The sequence below is a fragment of the Gopherus evgoodei genome, chromosome 3 (genome assembly GCF_007399415.2).
Source record: "Gopherus evgoodei ecotype Sinaloan lineage chromosome 3, rGopEvg1_v1.p, whole genome shotgun sequence".
Classification (NCBI taxonomy): domain Eukaryota; kingdom Metazoa; phylum Chordata; order Testudines; family Testudinidae; genus Gopherus; species Gopherus evgoodei.
Window position 1 is genome coordinate 177,887,787 of NC_044324.1, and position 18,237 is coordinate 177,906,023.

Consider the following 18,237-nt stretch of genomic DNA (forward strand, 5'->3'; position numbering starts at 1 on the left):
TTGTTAGCTTTGCTGAGGTAGCATCCTTGAGAGGCTTCATTTCCCTGAGCTTGTCAGGGGATGACAGGGTAACCTTGAATCCTTTGCTTTGCAAGGTGTTTTAGATGTATTAATTCTCTCCTCTTGGCTAGTGTGAGATCACTTCCATCAGTGAAAAACAATATTTTGTTAGAGTGAAACTGGATCTTGTGCTTTTTTTTTTCTGCAATCCTTTAGTATACTATCCTAGTGCCAACATTCCTATAACTTAATGATCATGGACTTTTCATTTTCTTGAGCAGTTTTATGTGGTGGTTCTGGGATTATATATACAACAGTGCTCATCAGCCACCCTATCAAATTTGACACCTTTTGTGGTAGCTTGGATTGGGCACTCAAAAACTTGAGGCATCCATAATTATTAGTCACTTCTGAAAATTTAGGGAATCCTCTGCCTCAGGAAGTCCTAGATTCCTTGCTTTGTTCTCCTGAGACCTGACAGCTACGAAGAGCGTGCCTACGTTACTAACTTATGCCAGCGAACTTGTGCCGGCAAAAAGACACTGCAGTTTGTTTATCGCTTGTGCACTTGCATACTTAGCTCCTTGCGGTGGTGCTGCATGCACTCACCAGAGGCGCTTGTATCGGCGCACAATGCAGTGCGCCATAGGTAGGTTTTACTGCCTAATTTTTCCCCTATGGAGAAACTTGCTAAGCTAGCTGTTAAAAGAAACCACTAACAGTATTGATTAGAATCTGTTTAGCGTCTTGATTTTCTTAATTTGTTGGCAACTCTTTTTGGGTGACATACTGCGATTATGATAAACTGCTCTCGCTTTCAGCCACACTTAGCAACAGTTACCCCAATGTGAACTATTAAACTCATTCATGCTTTTTTCCCCCATTCTGCTTCAGATAGTCGTTTGGAAGAGATACAGTGACTTTAAGAAACTGCACAAAGATCTCTGGCAAATTCATAAAAACGTATACAAGCATACAGAATTGTTTCCGCCTTTTGCCAAAGCAATAGTGTTTGGTAAGCACTCCTTCTTTTTGAATTGCTAAAACTGTTTGATATTAGGTAACGAGTCATAAATACATCTCATTCTGCAGCTGCCAGCCACTCCTTTATACATGCGACTGCTAAAACTTATTTTGGTTTTAATAGTCAACTCTTTGTCTCATTATGAGGATCTTAATGAGATATGGGTGAATCTCAGTTCCATGGTTTTAAAGTTATTGACTTGTACTGAAGGTATCAAATAACGTAGACTGTATGCTCTTATTTGCTTTCAGTTAAAGAACTATATGCTTTGAATTTTTATGGATGTACGTTACACTTTAAAGGCATAAAAACATAAGGTCCCTATTCTGAGGCATTTGCAATCTATAACTAATATTGGCTATGTGACTAACACTTGTATACTGTCGGCTACAAAACAAAATAATTACACTTGTTCTTCCACCAAAAAGATGGTTGTAATTTTTAATGATCATTTTATATTAAATTATTAAATTATTTAGTGAAGGAAAGGATTTTTGTCTCTTAGGAAATGTAATCTACATTCCCAGTTTTATCTAATTATGTTTTTGACATCACAATTATATCTAGAGCAACTGGTTATTGCATCAGAAGATTATAAATTCAGGTGAGGAATAAGTAGCAAGAACTAACTAGCTCTTAGGAACACAGATCTTTATATTATTGTCCTTAGTAATAAAAATGAGAAGAGGAAACGCTCCAGAAAATATGAGTTAAGTAGAAACTGTTTATAAATGTGTTTCCTTGAAGAATTATTTTTATAAGAAGAATTTGAGAATTAACTTTTGATGTAGGTGATCAAGCTTTAAAAGTGAAATCAAATGGACTTCTAATAAAGTAGAACAACTCCAGGTATTGGAGGTTGCATTGGAACAAAGGGTATAATTATAATAAATCCCAAAAAAGTTGAAAACTTTTACTCCCAACAAGAAATGTAATGTTAAGATTTTAAAGTGGATTAATGTGCTCCATTTTAAAGAGGAATGGGTTTGTCCTGGATGTCTTCCTCAGTGTAGAATTGCTTGTGTTTTTTGTCATAACCTTTACCATAACCATTTTTACTGTAGGTTTTTCATAGCGGGTACTAAAAACACACTTCTCAGTAAGTGCATAGACTCCTATTACCTTTAAAACATCAAACGGAGAATAAACTCCATAGCTTGTACCCCAAAACACATGATTAAAAATAAACCTTTTCATCCCATACATATTATTTATTACGTACTTGACTCTGAACCTAATTGCAATAGGAACCTCCCTCTCTCAAATTCTTTAGAGATATTCCTGGTTTTTGCGCCTTATGCCACAATAATCATTGTGAAAAATTTTGTTTACTTACACATTTATGTGGAAAATCCAAAGCTGTTCAGATCTATTTTTTTAATCAGAGTCTTCTTATTTCAGAGAGCTTTGTGCTCAGCAAGACAAAATGGGGCTGTGACCTCTTATTCCACTTATTCTCTTTCTAAGAGATATTATGCATGTGGTATTTAGGAATGGTTGAGAATAGCAGTGCAGGATATTGCCAGTACTACTAGGCACTTGACTTATCCCTATATGGAGTACCTAGCAAACATATGGATATGTGTCTATAATTTTTAAAATGAAATTATTTTGACCATTTTAATTTTGTTTTTTAAGATTAAAAGTGAATAAACCACTTTTGCCAAATTTCAAATTGGCAAAGCTAACACTCAGTGTTCCCAACTGAAAATTCTAAATTTAAGGATTCCCCCCCCCCAAAAATAACTTTAATTCAATGGCAATACTAACATCTCTTCACCATACCTATGTTCATAGCACCCTATAAATACTTAACTTCTCAGTTAAGAACAGTCTAAAACTGGACATTTTAAAATGTACATAGACTGAAAATAAAAATGTCACTCTTATTAATGTTTTGAATTCATTGAGGTATCACTTCACGATACTCATCAATGCTAACAAATACTTTAAGGGGCCTGGTTATTATAATAGTTCTAGGAGCTTTTTGGTGGTCTCTCCACAGTGATTATGCATGAGTCAGACCTTGCTTTGTGCTCAAAAATCCTGTAAACTTCAATGAAAGGTCTGCACTCACAATGACCATAGAATTGGGCTTTATTCCTTAAGCATGTCTCTTGGCAGAACTACCCATACATTAGTTTTTTGTCTTTTCAAGATACATTGTTCATTTTCTCTATCCTCTACTTACTGTTGCATACAAAAACCTATGTTAAAGGAACGCTAAGGTTGCAAAGTCAAGCACTTAAAATTTGGAAATGCCAGAATTAAGATTGCCTTTTTAATCTTAATTTGGGCCCCCTTGTGCACATATGTTATAATAGACTTCAATTACGTGATCATATACTATATTTTTGTCCTATGGAGCCCCTGCCTTCTTCAGAGAATGGTTCAGCTAAAACTATCCAGATAAAATTAATTTTGAGGTAGACGCCCAGCTTGAAAAAGTTCAGCCTGAATAGTTAAAGTTGCAAAGTCTTTTATAAGCAACTGAAATCAAGGTTACTTTGCACTCTTCATTATAAGACCCTAATTATAGGTGTCACTATGTATTACCTGATCCTGTTGCATTTAACACAAAATGGTGTTTCCTTCAGATAACTAATAGTGGATGTGAAACGTAAGTGATTGCAAGAAAATTGAATTGTGATGTGGATTTTATAGATGCTTGCGTAAAGCCCCCTGAAGTACACAGAGGGCTTTGGCTCTCTTCCAAAGCTGAGACTGAATAGCATTCAACTTTGTTTTATTTTGCTTATCTGTGAAATTAGATCTGGGGTGAATATCAGTGCCATGTCAGCACTTGCGTGCTGCATAGTTAAGTGGAGAATATAATATCAATCTAGTCGATGAGTCGATTTTATATCTGATTTACAGCGGAGCATGATCATTGTCCAAGCCGCTTTCAAAGCTGATACATGCTGTCCAAGATTTAAATTGAAAACAAAGATATGCTCTAGGAGTGGAGAGGAGAAGAAATGCCTATATAAAGCAGTATAGGGTAAGATATCCAAAGGAGAAACTAAGAGTTCTTGAGAGAGATTTTAAAAGTAATTAAAATGGATGGAAATCTTAAATCTGAGGCTAACCAATCTCGCTCAAGCCCTGTGAGCTGGAGTAGAATTGTGGGTGAAATCTCTTCTGAAAGACACCCTTATTCTATTGTTTTATACACACACAAGTGGCTACAGTATAGAATATTAAGGGGAGAGAATCTACAAAAGTATTCAGTGTAGTTATTTTTCACTTCTTGTACAAAGAGCCTTTCTTTAAAAAAAAATCAGATTTGAAATAAAAGCAACAGAAAAGCACAGGAAAGGAGGTAATGTATAACAGGTTAAAATGATAACTTATTGGAAAGCTAAAAAGGAGTTAAAAATGGATGAACTGCCTTTTATTCCAGTTGAGGCATTTCTTAAAATTATTCAGGGCATCTTTCTTCAGAAGATCAGGTATGGTTGCTTGTTTAGTGGAGGATAAAGTAAAATGTTGGTATATTTTGAGTTGTTGCATATAGACATTTTATTTTCATGAAATGTGTTTCTATTTTGACCTGCAAGATCAGTCCCATTTATATATTAATTCCTTTTCCTCTAACTGTACATTAGCAATTAATGCTTTGTTGTATTCTTCCTTCCATCATATGATTTTTGTCCCCTTTGTGGCAGCCTTTAAACTGGTTATTTGTTAGCACTGTCATTAGCTGCTAACTTCTGAAAATGTGTGTATATTTTAAAAAAGTTTGTCATTTTAGTACAAGGAATAGCAAATGATGCAGTTTTCAAATGAGCTTTATCAGTTGTTACAGCTGCTCTTATTTTCTGTACAGAAAATATTAAACTTGTACGGAGTCCCAGGTTGTAGCATTTAAAGAATTGAAGCGAGCACTCTGAGGCATCAAGGACTGTGTGGAAATGGACGAGCCGTGATACACTTCCACCTTTAGTGGAATAAATAGTTGAGAAATCTGCAGAACTGGAATGTTTGTATTTCGTGCTTTAGTCCCACAACTTTTGAAAATGAAAGGCTGTAGTATGTGTATCTTTTTTTTTCCTGGTACAATAGTGCTGGTTATATCACAGGTTGAAACCTGTTGGGGAAACTTTTATATTGCTTTCCTGCACTTCACCTGGACTTTTTCCACTCTTCTCACAGGAAAAAACATATTGGCATGGACCATGGGAATTTAAAGTGCTGATAACAGAACCAGCTGTTAAAACTTCTTTGAATTGTCATGTAGCTGTTACCATTAAAGTATCCTAGTATCTGTTTCTAGGAAATGACCATTCTCAGTTTGGCTGCAGAGATTCATTTTGATTCCTGCACAACCATGAAACATGAAGGGAACATAACTTGAGGTACTAGTTTTTGACCTATTGTAATCTCTATGCACAGCTGTTCACATATTTGCAAAACAGGAGTATTACTCTTATGTATATAGTAGCATCATGGATGTGCACAGTACTTGAGAGAAAACAGAAGACATGGTGGTAGTCCTGAACAGGGCCGGCTCCAGGCAACAGCGAAGGAAGCAGGTGCCTGGGGCAGCCAATAGAAAAGAGTGGCACTGCATCTGTTATTGTGGCAGCATATTGGGGTCTTCTGCAGCAATTCAGCAGCGGGGACGTCTGGGTCTTTGGCAGCAATTCGGCAGCAAGTCCTTCGGTCCCTCTCTTCCTCTTTGGCAACAGCTCAATCGTTGTTGCCGCCCTCCAGGCAAAAAAGCTGGAGCCGGCCCTGGCCCTGAACAGTCTGAAACTGTATTTTAGTTTGGCCAAGAGATGCAGAGAAGTGAAGGTGACAGTGATGATTTTAGCATAAGAAGGCTTCATGCAAGGAATCTGTCTGAAAGCACTTAAGGCCAGATTTTCAAAGGTAACTAGGACTCAGATCACCAGCTAGGGGGATTTTCAAAAGTGCTGAAGTAGGTTAGGTTGGGAGGTTAGGTGTCTCATGATTCAGATAGGCCTCTATATGCCTTTTGAAAATCTGTCCCTTAATGGTTTGCTCCTGGGGGAATTCCTCACTGCACGTATGCAGAATTCATGGCTCCCGCAGATTTCTTTGCTTACCCACAGAAGAATGATTTCTGACGGGGAAGTAAAAGGAAGCCGCAAGACCGATCATGTGCTCACTCCCTGGCAGTGCAGACAGCTCAGTTTGGGCATCCAGAGCAGCCGGTAGAGACATAAATCACCACCTGGGGTGGGTGGGGGTGAAAGGGACTGGTGTGTGTGTGTGTGTGTGTGTGTGAGAGTGTGTGTGTGAGAGAGAGAAAGAGAGACTCCCTCTTGCTTGCTACTGCAGCATGCTCGGTGTGGAGGGGCAGGGCTTTGAGATATTTCTGAAGAGGTAGGCGTACAGCCAGGGCCGCCCGGGGGGGGAGGGGGCAAGTGGGGCAATTTGCCCTGGGCCCCGCAGGGTCCCCTACGAGAGTTTTTCGGGGCCCCTGGAGCAGGGTCCTTCACTCGCTCCGGAGGCCCTGGAAAACTCTTGCCCCCAGGCCCCCGGAGCTGCTTCCACTCCAGGTCTTCGGCGGTGGGGGATCTTGCTGCCTTGGGTCCTGGAGCGGAAGGAGCTCCCGCTGCCGAATTACTGCCGAAGTGGGGGCCCCCTGTCGGCAAAGACCCCAGGCCCCTGAATCCTCTGGGCGGCCCTGTGTACAGCAAGCTCTGTTGTCTCAGGCAGAGGAGAATGTAGCAGCCTGCCTGCACAGTGAATTGTTCCCATTGTTCTTAGTAAATTCCCCCCAGAGTATAAAACAGGTGAAAAATCTCAAGGCTCCTTTTCATTGCCAAAGTGGTTTAAAGGAGCTTTATTGTGAAGGACAATATAGCCTTATAAATGCTTACAGTGCTTTAGAACTGGTCTACATTTTTGGACTGAAAAAATTTCCTATCAAAATGTGCTCCATGGACTGTTTGCTACTGACCTTTTTTGGAGATGGTCAGTAGCCAGTATAAATTTGTGAGTTTGAGTCCCTAGCCCTCCCTTGCTCTTGAGGTGCCTATGATGCTACACTGAGCATATGGCTGCATATATTTGTTGGCTAATAACTAGAAGTAAAGGGTCAATACTAGCTATATTATTATTATACAGAGGGGGTTTGGTGATTTCCTCCAGTGCTCCCTACTCCCATTCTCCATCCATTGTATTGTATTGTGTAAATAAATTACCAAAATAATTGAAACTAGCTGGATCATATTGCATTATTTTGCATTATTTTACAGAATTTTAAAATATTGTTCACAAAATTTACATCTTTTTGGTGCAGAATTCCCCCAGGAGTAATGGTTGAGAAGTGAGAGACCGATCCATCCAAGTATAGGAGCAATTAAAAAGAAAACCAACTTGAGACTGAGGGGGAGTGGGGCAGGAGTGTAGGAAATGAGAGCCATCACTGTGATCAGTGTTTGTGACAGTGGCTTTATACAAGTGGGTGCACTTTATATATAGTGCACAGACAAGCCAACGTGATCTGATATTTCAACCTCTGACTATTATAGTTGATAGTGGCCCTACTGAGACAGCATGAGTTAAAGAACTAAAAAGCATTGCAATTGCTAAACTTTTAATGGGACAATTCAAATCTGCAGTGTGGTTTTTGTGGATGTTATAGGTTCCAACTTAGCTGGCTGTTTGACGTCTTTTCAGCAGGGTTTCTTTTAAAGTCAGTGTGTCTGTTGTATTTAGAGTTTAGATTTGTAAGACCGTGCTATTTCAATAAATGAAATTTTTTTTCAGTGGTGAGATTTTTCAGAGGTGAGAATTTTTTATTCTTCCATATCATGTCCTTGTTAGTTTAGAAGAACAAACTACTCCACACCCAAAAACACTGTTTTGTGAACTTAGACATTGATCCTGTTTGGTGGTATGGGGAGAGGGGCTTTTTCTTTACCTCACTACCATGTGAAAACTCTTCATTTGAGAGAGTGCTGAAAAAAATCCTACTTTGACACTTTCTATCTGGATTTTTATTATTATTTTTTGCATGACCCTAATATAAATGAGATTTGCTTTTTTTTGTTCTATGTGGTTTTCTACAGTCATCTTCAAAGTTAGCTTTCAGGGTTATCAGGCGGTCTTACAGAATATCAGGGTTGGAAGGGACCTCAGGAGGTCACTTAGTCCAGCCCCCTGCTCAAAGCAGAACCAATCTCCAGCTAAATCATCCCAGCCAGGGCTTTATCAAGCCTGACCTTAAAAACCTCTAAGGAAGGTGATTCCACCACCTCCCTCGGTAACCCACTCCAGTGCTTCACCACCCTCCTAGTGAAAAAAGTTTTTCCTGATATCCAACCTAGACCTCCCTCATTGCAACTTGAGACCATTACTCCTTGTTCTGACAGCCATGCTGCTGTGGTGAAAGTTTTTCTTGAATTTGTCTCCCAGTCTCTTGTTCCTCTGTGCAGAAGTGTTCGCCATCTATTTTGTTCTCTTTGGTCTAGTCCCCTTAACTTTTGTCCCTTTATCTTTTGTAACTATCTATTTTGCATGATAAAGTAGCTGTGACACAATTGGTATGAAAGCCTATAGGAAGTGAGGTTCAGTTGCATACTGTATATATGTAACTAATAGGCCAGATTATTCCTTCACTGCTTCCCCCAGTCATGGGGGTGAGGGGGACTCTAAGGTGAATCTTTATAATCTCTCCTTCAGTGGGAGGGATTTGGGGCATGGCATGGGGAAGCAGTAAGGGAAGGAGTGTGAATTTTGAAGGCTGTGCTGCCTCACAGCTCTGCAACCCTCTTGTACCCATGAGGAAAGGAACACTCTCCTGCATGAAGCCAGGCGCTATTCTGGAGAAAAGGCTAGTGCTTTACCATCCTTGGTGCCTAGCAGCATGGCTCCAACATGGCTGGGTGTCCCTGACACTGCTTATAGTCTCCATAAAGGACTTCCATGGCAATAAATCTCCATAATATTCTCTATCTTCTGAATTGTAGTAGCACTCCCTCTACCCTTTCCCTGCATGCTTTTTGGAGAGTGAGTGGCAAGTGCTCAGCTCCTTCCAGGATTGGGGCCATAATTAAGACTGACATTGACGAGTGTATTGTCAAAAAGAGCAATGTATCAGTTACTTTTAGATCTCAGTGGACATATGTTAGTGTCTCTTGGCTAATCAAGGGTGTTGCCTCACATATTCTTAGAACGCGGGAGCCAAGGATTCCTGCCATGGCTGCCAGCTTTCATCACTTAAGTGGATTGCAGAAGATGACGCTACGGACAGTTGAGACTCCGAAGTGTGAAGATTGCCAGTCTCCTGAAGCATTTGAGTGACTCTCATAGATGCAGGGCATTCTCTTCTGAGGGTTTCTTGTAAAGTAAATGTTCATTTTAGTTATTTCTAAAAAATGTCAATTCATATTTCTGTTCTAGGGCGGTTTGATGAGTCTGTGATTAAAGAAAGAAGACAATGTGCTGAAGATCTGCTGCAGTTTTCTGCCAACATTCCTGCTCTGTATAAGAGCAAACAGTTTGAAGACTTTTTTAAGGTTCGTTAATATTTCTGTGATAATCCAGATGTGCCTCGTCTAAATAGCGATGAAGTTTTAATGCTGCTGCTTCTTTACTCCGTAAATTGTGAAGTGACTTTAGGCCTGATCAGATGCTCTCTTTGAAGTGAATGGGAGTCTTTCCATTGACTTGGCTGGGAGCTGGAAGTGAGGCTCTTAACGAGTAAGGATACTGTACCTACCCTCTAAATTGAAAATATTCTGTAGGGCATTCAGGGTAAGGGCTTTGATTTTTTTTTCATTGATTTATTAAACATACTGGAGGTCTGCAGAGCAGTACCAATGCTATTTTATCCAAGATGCTCTGGAGGGAAATAATAAAGTATAACTATTTCTGTATTTTTATGCAGCTGTTAATATACTTTGAATCGAGGGAAAACTAGTTAAACTTTTCTGTATTGATTGTTATTAGGGATTGTAATACATTATTTGTTTTGTTACAGAATTGTATGTAGGAAGCCATTTGCAAACTACTACAGCTTTTGCAATGCATAACTATTTATGGTAACCAAAATCCAGGATGTGGTTTAGGACAGTGACTAACTTGTTTGGGATTTTTATATTAAAATCTCAGCATATAGTTCTTTCCATTTTGAAAGCACCATATGCAGAGTAACATTTTAAAAGGTTTGATTTACAGAAGATAAATCTAAAAGCTTCCTACAGTGTATGTTTCATTATTAGTCCTCAATCCTCCAAACACATATGTGCATGATTAACTTTACATACGTAAATAGTCCAATTGAAATCAATGAGATTGCATGGATGTTTGAAGTTCAGAGCCTATGTGTTTATAGTGATATAAAGATAAAATCATATTTAATATAGGTATTTCTACTTTACCACATTATGAAAAAGTGAATTTTAAAATACTTTAATAGTTATTTTAGTTCACATCCAGCTTTGGTATTGACACTGCTAATAGGCTGGACTGTTCCACTTTGTTGTCTTGTACTGCAGCAACTGCATTTTGTGCCTGGGTTATTTTTTGAAAATATTTCTATTTTTATTAGGTTTTGTGTGGTTGAAAAACACACAATAAACCCCTCTCCCTTGCTTAAGAAATATAAATATTATGATCTAAAGTACTTGAGTGTCCATCTTAAATTAGAAAAAGCATCTATACCTAGGGTTGCTAGCAGGAATGCTGGAACTTCCCCTGCCCCTTCCCCCTGAGCCCTGCCCCTATTTGCACCTCTTTCCCCCACCCTGCATCACTCGCTGCTTTTCCCCTTTCCCCCCTTCCCTGCGTGGGTTGGGAGGGACTTGCCTGCAGAGCTGGGGCTGGGAGCTAGAGCTGCCTGAGTAGGGGCTGGTACAGGTAATGACTCGGTGCCTCCCTGCCTCCCCCACCTGCACTGACCAGACTTTGGGTGTCTGATCAGTAGACTTTTTTTTTTTTTTACTTTAATTTTAAGTTAGATTTTTTTAAAATTTATATTCAGATTAAAATCTATGATAAGGCATAAACTACTATAATATTTCAAAATAATTTAAATTAAATACAAAAATAGTATTAAACAGTATAGTAGAACCTCAGAGTTATGAACACCAAAGTTACGAACTGACCAGTTAATCGCACATCATGTTTGGAACCAGAAGTATGTAATCAGGCAGCAGCAGAGACCTCCTCCCTTCCCCAGAGCAGATACAGTACTTTGTAAAACGTAAACTACTAAAAAATTAAGGGAAAGTTTCAAAGCTGTATTGAGTCAAGGTTCAGTTGTAAAGTTTTAAAAGAACATCCCTAACATCTTGTTCAGAGTTACAAACAACCTTCATTCCCAAGACGTTCATAATGCTGAGGTTCTACTATATATGTCTGCTGCCATGTTTCTGCCATGTCTCTAAACTGATGGAATTCGCTGGCTAAGCATCTGGAACCAGAGTTTGTTGAAATGCAGACAATAGTAAATGCTTTTGACAAGACTTTTTTGACATGAAATGCTTTTGACAATAGTAACTTCTACAGCAAATGCAGGGAGAATATTTTCTTCATTTCAGCTTATTCAACTAGTTCAGTTCAATGACTAGCTGATTTAAAGGTAAACGAATTGGGAGTTGAATAGATCTCTCAAACCCAGTTAACCATGTCCACCTTCTTTGCTGTTGTACGATAATGAGATTATGCCTGGTACATAACAGTTAAATGCATATTTTTTTCCTCCTTTTTTCAGGGTGGTGAGGTGCATGATGGGTCAGAATTGATTGGTCCTGTAGAGCCTTTATCTGATTCCCTGATTGACAGCTTATCTGACTGCAGTTCTGAAGGTTGGGTTTCTTCTGTGATGTAATCTGACCTCTTGGTTTTTTATAAGCAATTTAAAAAAACATCCTTTCAGTGCTAAAAGGCTGCAGGTTATGTGGCTGTTCTTAGAATCTCTTAATGTTTAGCTCTCACAATTATTTGTATAGTATATTCTATATATGTGTTGATTTTAAGTATTTTAAAGCTTACAGATGCTAATATAATAATGACTGAGTATTTTGCTTGTCCGAACAAGGAAACAAACTGTTGAGCTGTTTAACCCCTGAAGGTAGCTATTATATCTAAAGGTAACAACATTTAAAAGGGCACTGTTTGATTATTTAAAAAAAAAGATATTTATTTTTTCAAAAACCCAGATTCTGATGTGCAACCTTCACACAGAGTGTCCTTTTTAAAAATTCCTTTGTAAAATGTTTACAAGGATCTCTCTGCTACTTGATTATGTATTTTAGGTATTTAGGTATTTTAGGTGGCCTCCATGATAGTATCTGAGTGACTCACAACCTTTAATCTAGCTATCTTCACAACACCTCTGTGAGGTAAGGAAGTGCTGATAATATCCTCATGTTGCAGATGAGGAACTGAGACAGAGAAAAGGCTAAGTGACTGATTTGCCTAAGGTCACATAGGAAGTCTGTTGGCAGAGCAGGAAACTGTGCTAGGCTAGTGCCCTGCCCCTGGACCATTCTCCTTCCCCATGTGAAATTTACAAGGGCTCTTTTTAGGAAGGGAGAAGTGCACTGATTATTAAGGAGAAACTGTGAAACTGATCAGACACTAAATTCTGTTGAATGCACAAAGTGAACGAACTTGAAAAAATATATAAATATATTTTCTGAATCTGATATAGTAATTTCCAATAGTGTTTGCAGCTACAGGACATACATTGTCAGGCATAAATGTGGCTTCCAGGTTGATGTCCTTTCTTAAAGCCTGTGATCTAACCAGATTACTAGGATAGAACAGTGAATTCAAAACCAACACTGAAAAAGAGAAATAACTACATTCAAATCCTCTAGATGGCAGTACTAGTACTCAGCTGTGACTTTTTTTCCCCTCCTGATTTATGCAAATATCTAAACTTGTATCCGTGTTCCAGGCAGGTTTAATGTTGTTAAATGCAAGTGCTTCCAAGTCCTATTCTGCCACCCCCCCGAGCCTTGGGATGACTATTGGTCCTTTAAATTATTTTAGGACTTCCTTTTTTGAAAGGGAACTGATGAAGGGATTTACTTACAAAGGATCTGTAGCATTCTCTCACTCTTGACTCTTTAGCTCCTAGGGGCTATAAATGTTGACTCTGTAGCAGTCTTGCAAACCTGGCTTTGGAAGATGAACTTGAGTTTCCTGCATGGCATTGTCAATGACCCCTGCTAGATCAATGAACAGGCTCTCGGTGGCCTTTTTAAACTGTGTGGTGCACTAGTTATGGGCCAAATCTTTTAAAAATAAAATAAAATAAAAAAAAGAAAAGGCAAAAAAAAAAAAAGGTGGGGTGGGGAGAGCCTAATGTTAAGATCCTAAAATGAGAGGCCTTAGTTTTCAGGAGGGCAGAGAAGCCACAGCTCCCAGTGATGTTAAACACACTACTTTGGATGCTTCACCCTTCTGAAAAGTCAGGCTGCTGATTTTAACAGCCTAATTTTTAGCACCCTCCTTTTAAAATCTTGGTTATGATTCTTTAGGCACTTGGATACTGCAGTGGGGGGGGGGGGTACTTAAATTCATTTAATTATTTTGGCTTCTGTTAACTTCAGTGTTTCAAAAGCTGGGTGTAAAGATGGAGGCTTCATTTCCAGCGGTAAAAAGTATTTTAACAACAAATAGAGAGAAACTGAACAACCTAACAAAAAGAATTTCTAAAGTTCAGAGAGCAGGAAAGTCAACATCTATTTTGTACAGTTATTTTCTGAAACAGACTACCTTGGGGGGAGAGAGAGACTTTTTTTTTCTTTCAATATAGTTTATATATAAATATTTCTTCATTTGATGGAGTTCTATATACAAGAATGAAGAAATCTTTCAATATGGTTGAGTCAGCATCTGAAACTCCATTCCAAGCAGCAAACTACATTGAATAGAGGCGTGCCTACACCAGAACAGGCCAGCGGTTCATCTAATTTGGAATCTTGCATCTAGCGGTTGATCTATAATCTTATGAGGAGTACAAATTTCCTCAGCTGGACCTGGACAATTGTGTGAAACTTTATTTATCACTTCATAGTAGCTGATGCTTGAAGGATGAGGGTTAATGGCCTTCATAATCCTTATTCATACTAGTGTGATGGTAGATAGGATGCCACATTAATTCTGAAACCTCACTCCATAGCAAAATATTAGACTGGACCAAATACAGCATTATAAGTGATGTGCAAGCCCACTGAACTCAATGGGATTGCATGAGGTGTACACAAATAGGGTAATTTGGCCCATTAATTCTTTTTAACCTTGAGTACTCATCACCTGTTAGCTGCATCATAGTGCAAATGTATAATGTTCCTTTCTCTCCAAACAAGCAGTGGCCCCTCTTCTACCTTGCAAGCATGTACATATACACATTGTACCAACCTCTTTCCCACCCCCCTACCCCAGTTTTTCTCCTCCTACACCAATTGCCAAATCCTTTAGACAAGTGACCTAGGGAGTCTTTCTTTCTATGTGCATTATCATGGCCACCTTTTCTTTCCCCCAGAATGAATCTATTCATGACCTGGCCTCACCCACCTGGAAATTGGGAAATATTCTAAGGACTAGTTCAGAAGTGACCTTGTCACTTATTTTTGTGAACTTTCTTAACATCTTAACCATTATTTCCTCTTTTGTGACATTCCTGTTTATTTTTAAACAGGCAAGTATAGCTAAGCCATCCACTTTTAAGGACACTAATAGGAAAAGATGTGACAGTGGGTATGTCTACACTGCAAAAAATAAAAAATAAAAGACGTGTGGCAGCAAGTCTCAGAGCCTGGGTCAACTGACTTGGGCTCACAGAGTTTGTGGTGTGGGACTAAAAATAGCAGTGTAGACGTTCTGGTTCTGGCTGGAGTGCAGGATTCGAAATCCACCCCCTCAACAGGTTGTAGAGCTTGGACTCCAGCACAAGTGGGGACATCTACACTGCTAGTTTTAGCCCCGCAGTATAAGCCTGAGTCAGTTGACCTGGGCTTTAAGACTTGTTGTTGTGGGTCTGTTTCTGCAGTGTAGACATACCCTTTCTTTACAATGGGAGGAAAAACCTAAGTCTGCTGGTCTGGAGGGCCTGTATACCCCTCATCTAAAACCCCACCTATTTAAGATATATTGCCACATCTACATAACTTCACCCTATAAATAATGCTTCTTCAACCCACACTCCTAGCTAATTGCTGTCTTCCCCAAACAAAATCAACTGACCACCCCTGTTAATGAATTCTGGGCTCTCAGCACCTAAATTATAGGTTCTCCTATAAATGCACAAATTATGGATTCTCCATGTGCTCTGTCCCTTATTAGTGAATTGTCTGCTCTCCCCTGCCCTCCTGGTAAGGAGTTCAGGCCCTCTTTCCCTTTTGCAGAGCTCTAAGACCCGCAGGAGAGACACTGCTTCCCAGAAATCTCAGTTCCTCCTCCTGCTTCTCTTAGGCCTGTCTACACTGCCACTTTACAGTGCTGCAACATTCTCATTCAGGAATGTGAAAAAACACCTCCCTGAGTGCTGCCAGTTTCAGCGCTGTAAAGTGGCAGTGTAGACAGTGCACTAGCGCTGGGAGCTACTCCCCTCATGAGGGTGATGGGTTTTTTTGTTTTACAGTGCTGGGAGAGCCCTCTCCCAGTGCTGGTGCTGTGACTACCCAGTCACTTTAAAGTCCTGGTGCTAGTGAAGACATACCCTTAGAATGCCACTCTGTTCCCACTTCTCTCTTTGCCTAATGCAAAAGAACAGTGGTGCCCTGCACTCTCTGTCTTTCCCCAAGGCCTTTTCATGAAAGAGCAAATGGGAGTGGCTCCACTTCCTGCCTCCTCTTCCCCTCACTCCCCTTTAAGGAACTAGTATCTTCAAAGACCACTTTTCTAGGCAAAAATTCTGCTCATCCTTCATGAGAAGGTGAGTGGGTTTCCCTCCCTCTCCCCCCAACTCTGTCTCTAGAGCTTTGGAGAAAGTCTAAAGGAATTTGTTTTTGTTTGAGAACCACCTGAGTCATGGAACATTACCTGGTGGTGTGGAGAATATCTTGACTGCAATGGTAATGCACAAGACATCAGACTTCAGGGTTTATCTCAGAATTTTCTTTTGCCCTTTCATGTATTGCTTCAATGGGTATGTGTGGCAAGATGATAAAACAAACTCCCATTTGCAGTCCAGCTGGCAGTGCCAAGTTCATGGCTTATTCCAGACATCTGGTGCAGGATGTTATTCTGGAATATTGTTTTCCAAATTGAAAGCTTATGTGTCTTCTTAAATTGTATGCATGTTTGCAAGTCCCTCAAATCTTAAATTTCCATAAGAATTGTGGAGCAGCAGAATAGTCTATAGTGGGATTAAATGCCATCATCACAATTGAATTTGGATACAGTAATGTGGTACTGAGGCTTCATGTAGTTCTCCTAAATAGGCACCTTTGCTGTTTAATCTTTTTAAACCTTTAAGGCCTCAAAGAATTGAAAGAATTAAAACAACAGTTGTTATGATGTAGCTGTTTTGGCAATCCAAAATGAATACATTTGAAAGCAGGTTTGAGTGCAATTGCTTCAAACACAACTCTCTATCTGTGATAAGACTGCATTAATAAGTCTCTTCTTCCATTTGCTTGATATTTAAATTAATGTATATTTTGTGATATAAAAGTATATCTAATGCCTTTTCCCTCTGTCCTTTTTTAGTTCAAAAGGATTTAAGTGGACTTGATGATGTGATGCTTACCAGCCAATCAGAATGTGGAGGTAAAATATAGAAATAGCTTTTTTTATATATCTGCCATATAGTCAAATACCAAAAATAATATTTTTGAGTTGAAACTTGATGCCTTTTATGCATGATGATATATGCAGAGAGAAAAATTATAGCCTATATATAAAATGTATTTGAAACTAATGTGTCACAAATATCTAATTGGTAATTTAACAACTTGGGCCACTTAACCTTACTAACTTAAAGCAACGTGAAGTGTTTAGTTTTGTTTTTTTGTTTAACGGTAAGCAGTTGCAGTCTGAATTCATTTTGTAGCATTGTCCACACAAATAGGGTTAGCCATGTAATTTCCAGGAACCCAAATAAGTGGGCTCTGAAGGTATAGATTGGCTGCTAGTTGCTTAGTCTCCTTGCATTCTCATTGTCATAATGAGGAATTTGGGCTGAGAGTTGCTTTTGGAAGCCTTTTGCCAATTTAGGGAAAATTGGGCTTCTTCCATGGGATCTCAAAAATCTTGAGGTCCCAAGAGAGTGCTGGTATATAAGACTAGTTCTATACCTGAAGTCTTGTGATGAGTACATCAAAAAGTAGGCTAGGTAAAGAGTCTGTACTCGATGCTTGAAATTCAAAATGGAACAGGAATGGCAAGTCTTGTGATAGAGAATTCCGAAGGGCATTTATGGTAGAGGAGAAATCAGAGCATCAGTAGTCCTTCTGACCTACACCAGAGATGCTACAAATAGTTATAGAGGCTTAACTTGAATATACATGGTGGGAACAAGAAATAAATTGTTGTTTTTCTCAGAGTATTAGTAGAAATACTAATACTAGCTACTTTAATTTCGTTGTACACACTTGTGATCATACTTCCAGGTTTCTCCAGTGATAGTGACCTCATCTCTTTGACAGTCGATGTAGACTCTCTTGCCGAATTAGATGATGGAATGGCATCCAACCAAAATTCTCCCAGTAGGGCTTTTGGTCTCAGCCTTGCTTCAGAATCCTTAGGACAAGGTGCCATTGCTTATGATTGTGAGTGGAGCAAACCTGAAGGCGAGAGGGAGAGCGAGAGCCGTAGTCTGTTTACTGGGAGCTTAAGACACAAGCTTGGCAAACATGATTACTTGGAGAAAGCAGGGGAGCTGATAAAGCTGGCCTTGAAGAAGGAGGAAGAAGAAGATTACGAAGCTGCCTTTAGCTTTTATCGAAGAGGGGTCGATCTACTCCTGGAAGGTGTTCAAGGTATGGATCTTCCCGCTGCATTGAATGACTTCTATGATATGTTAGTCTTCTATTAATAACAATTTAGTGAGTGCTAACAAGGTTCTTTTAAATGGCAAATGATGTGTAGTTGAGAACTGAAGTGTGTTTTCTTATCTGAAACTGTTTTTGAACAGTAATGCTGAGTATCAAATACTTGTTCTCTTTTCAAACCTGAAGAACAACCACAATCTAAATGCTGAGTTGCAGTTTGACTTCTCTGTCTAGTATAACTCCTGTAAATATCCCTTCTATTCTTTATGTGCCATTGGGAATGAT

At 39.2% G+C, this 18,237-nt stretch overlaps 1 protein-coding gene across 4 annotated transcripts in view; it reads left to right on the forward strand.

The window, feature by feature from the left end:
- The window catches only part of RPS6KC1 (ribosomal protein S6 kinase C1), a 113,760-nt gene that overhangs the window by 11,428 nt on the left and 84,095 nt on the right, over positions 1–18,237 (forward strand). For 2 of the 4 annotated variants that reach the window (XM_030557518.1, XM_030557517.1), the window contains exons 3-7: positions 895–1,015; positions 9,404–9,519; positions 11,718–11,811; positions 16,670–16,729; positions 17,572–17,940. In XM_030557518.1, the coding sequence (XP_030413378.1) occupies positions 895–1,015; positions 9,404–9,519; positions 11,718–11,811; positions 16,670–16,729; positions 17,572–17,940 (760 nt within the window). Of the gene's footprint in view, positions 1–894; positions 1,016–9,403; positions 9,520–11,717; positions 11,812–16,669; positions 16,730–17,571; positions 17,941–18,237 lie in introns of those variants that run through there. The other 2 variants (XM_030557519.1, XM_030557520.1) reach the window with 2 other exon arrangements.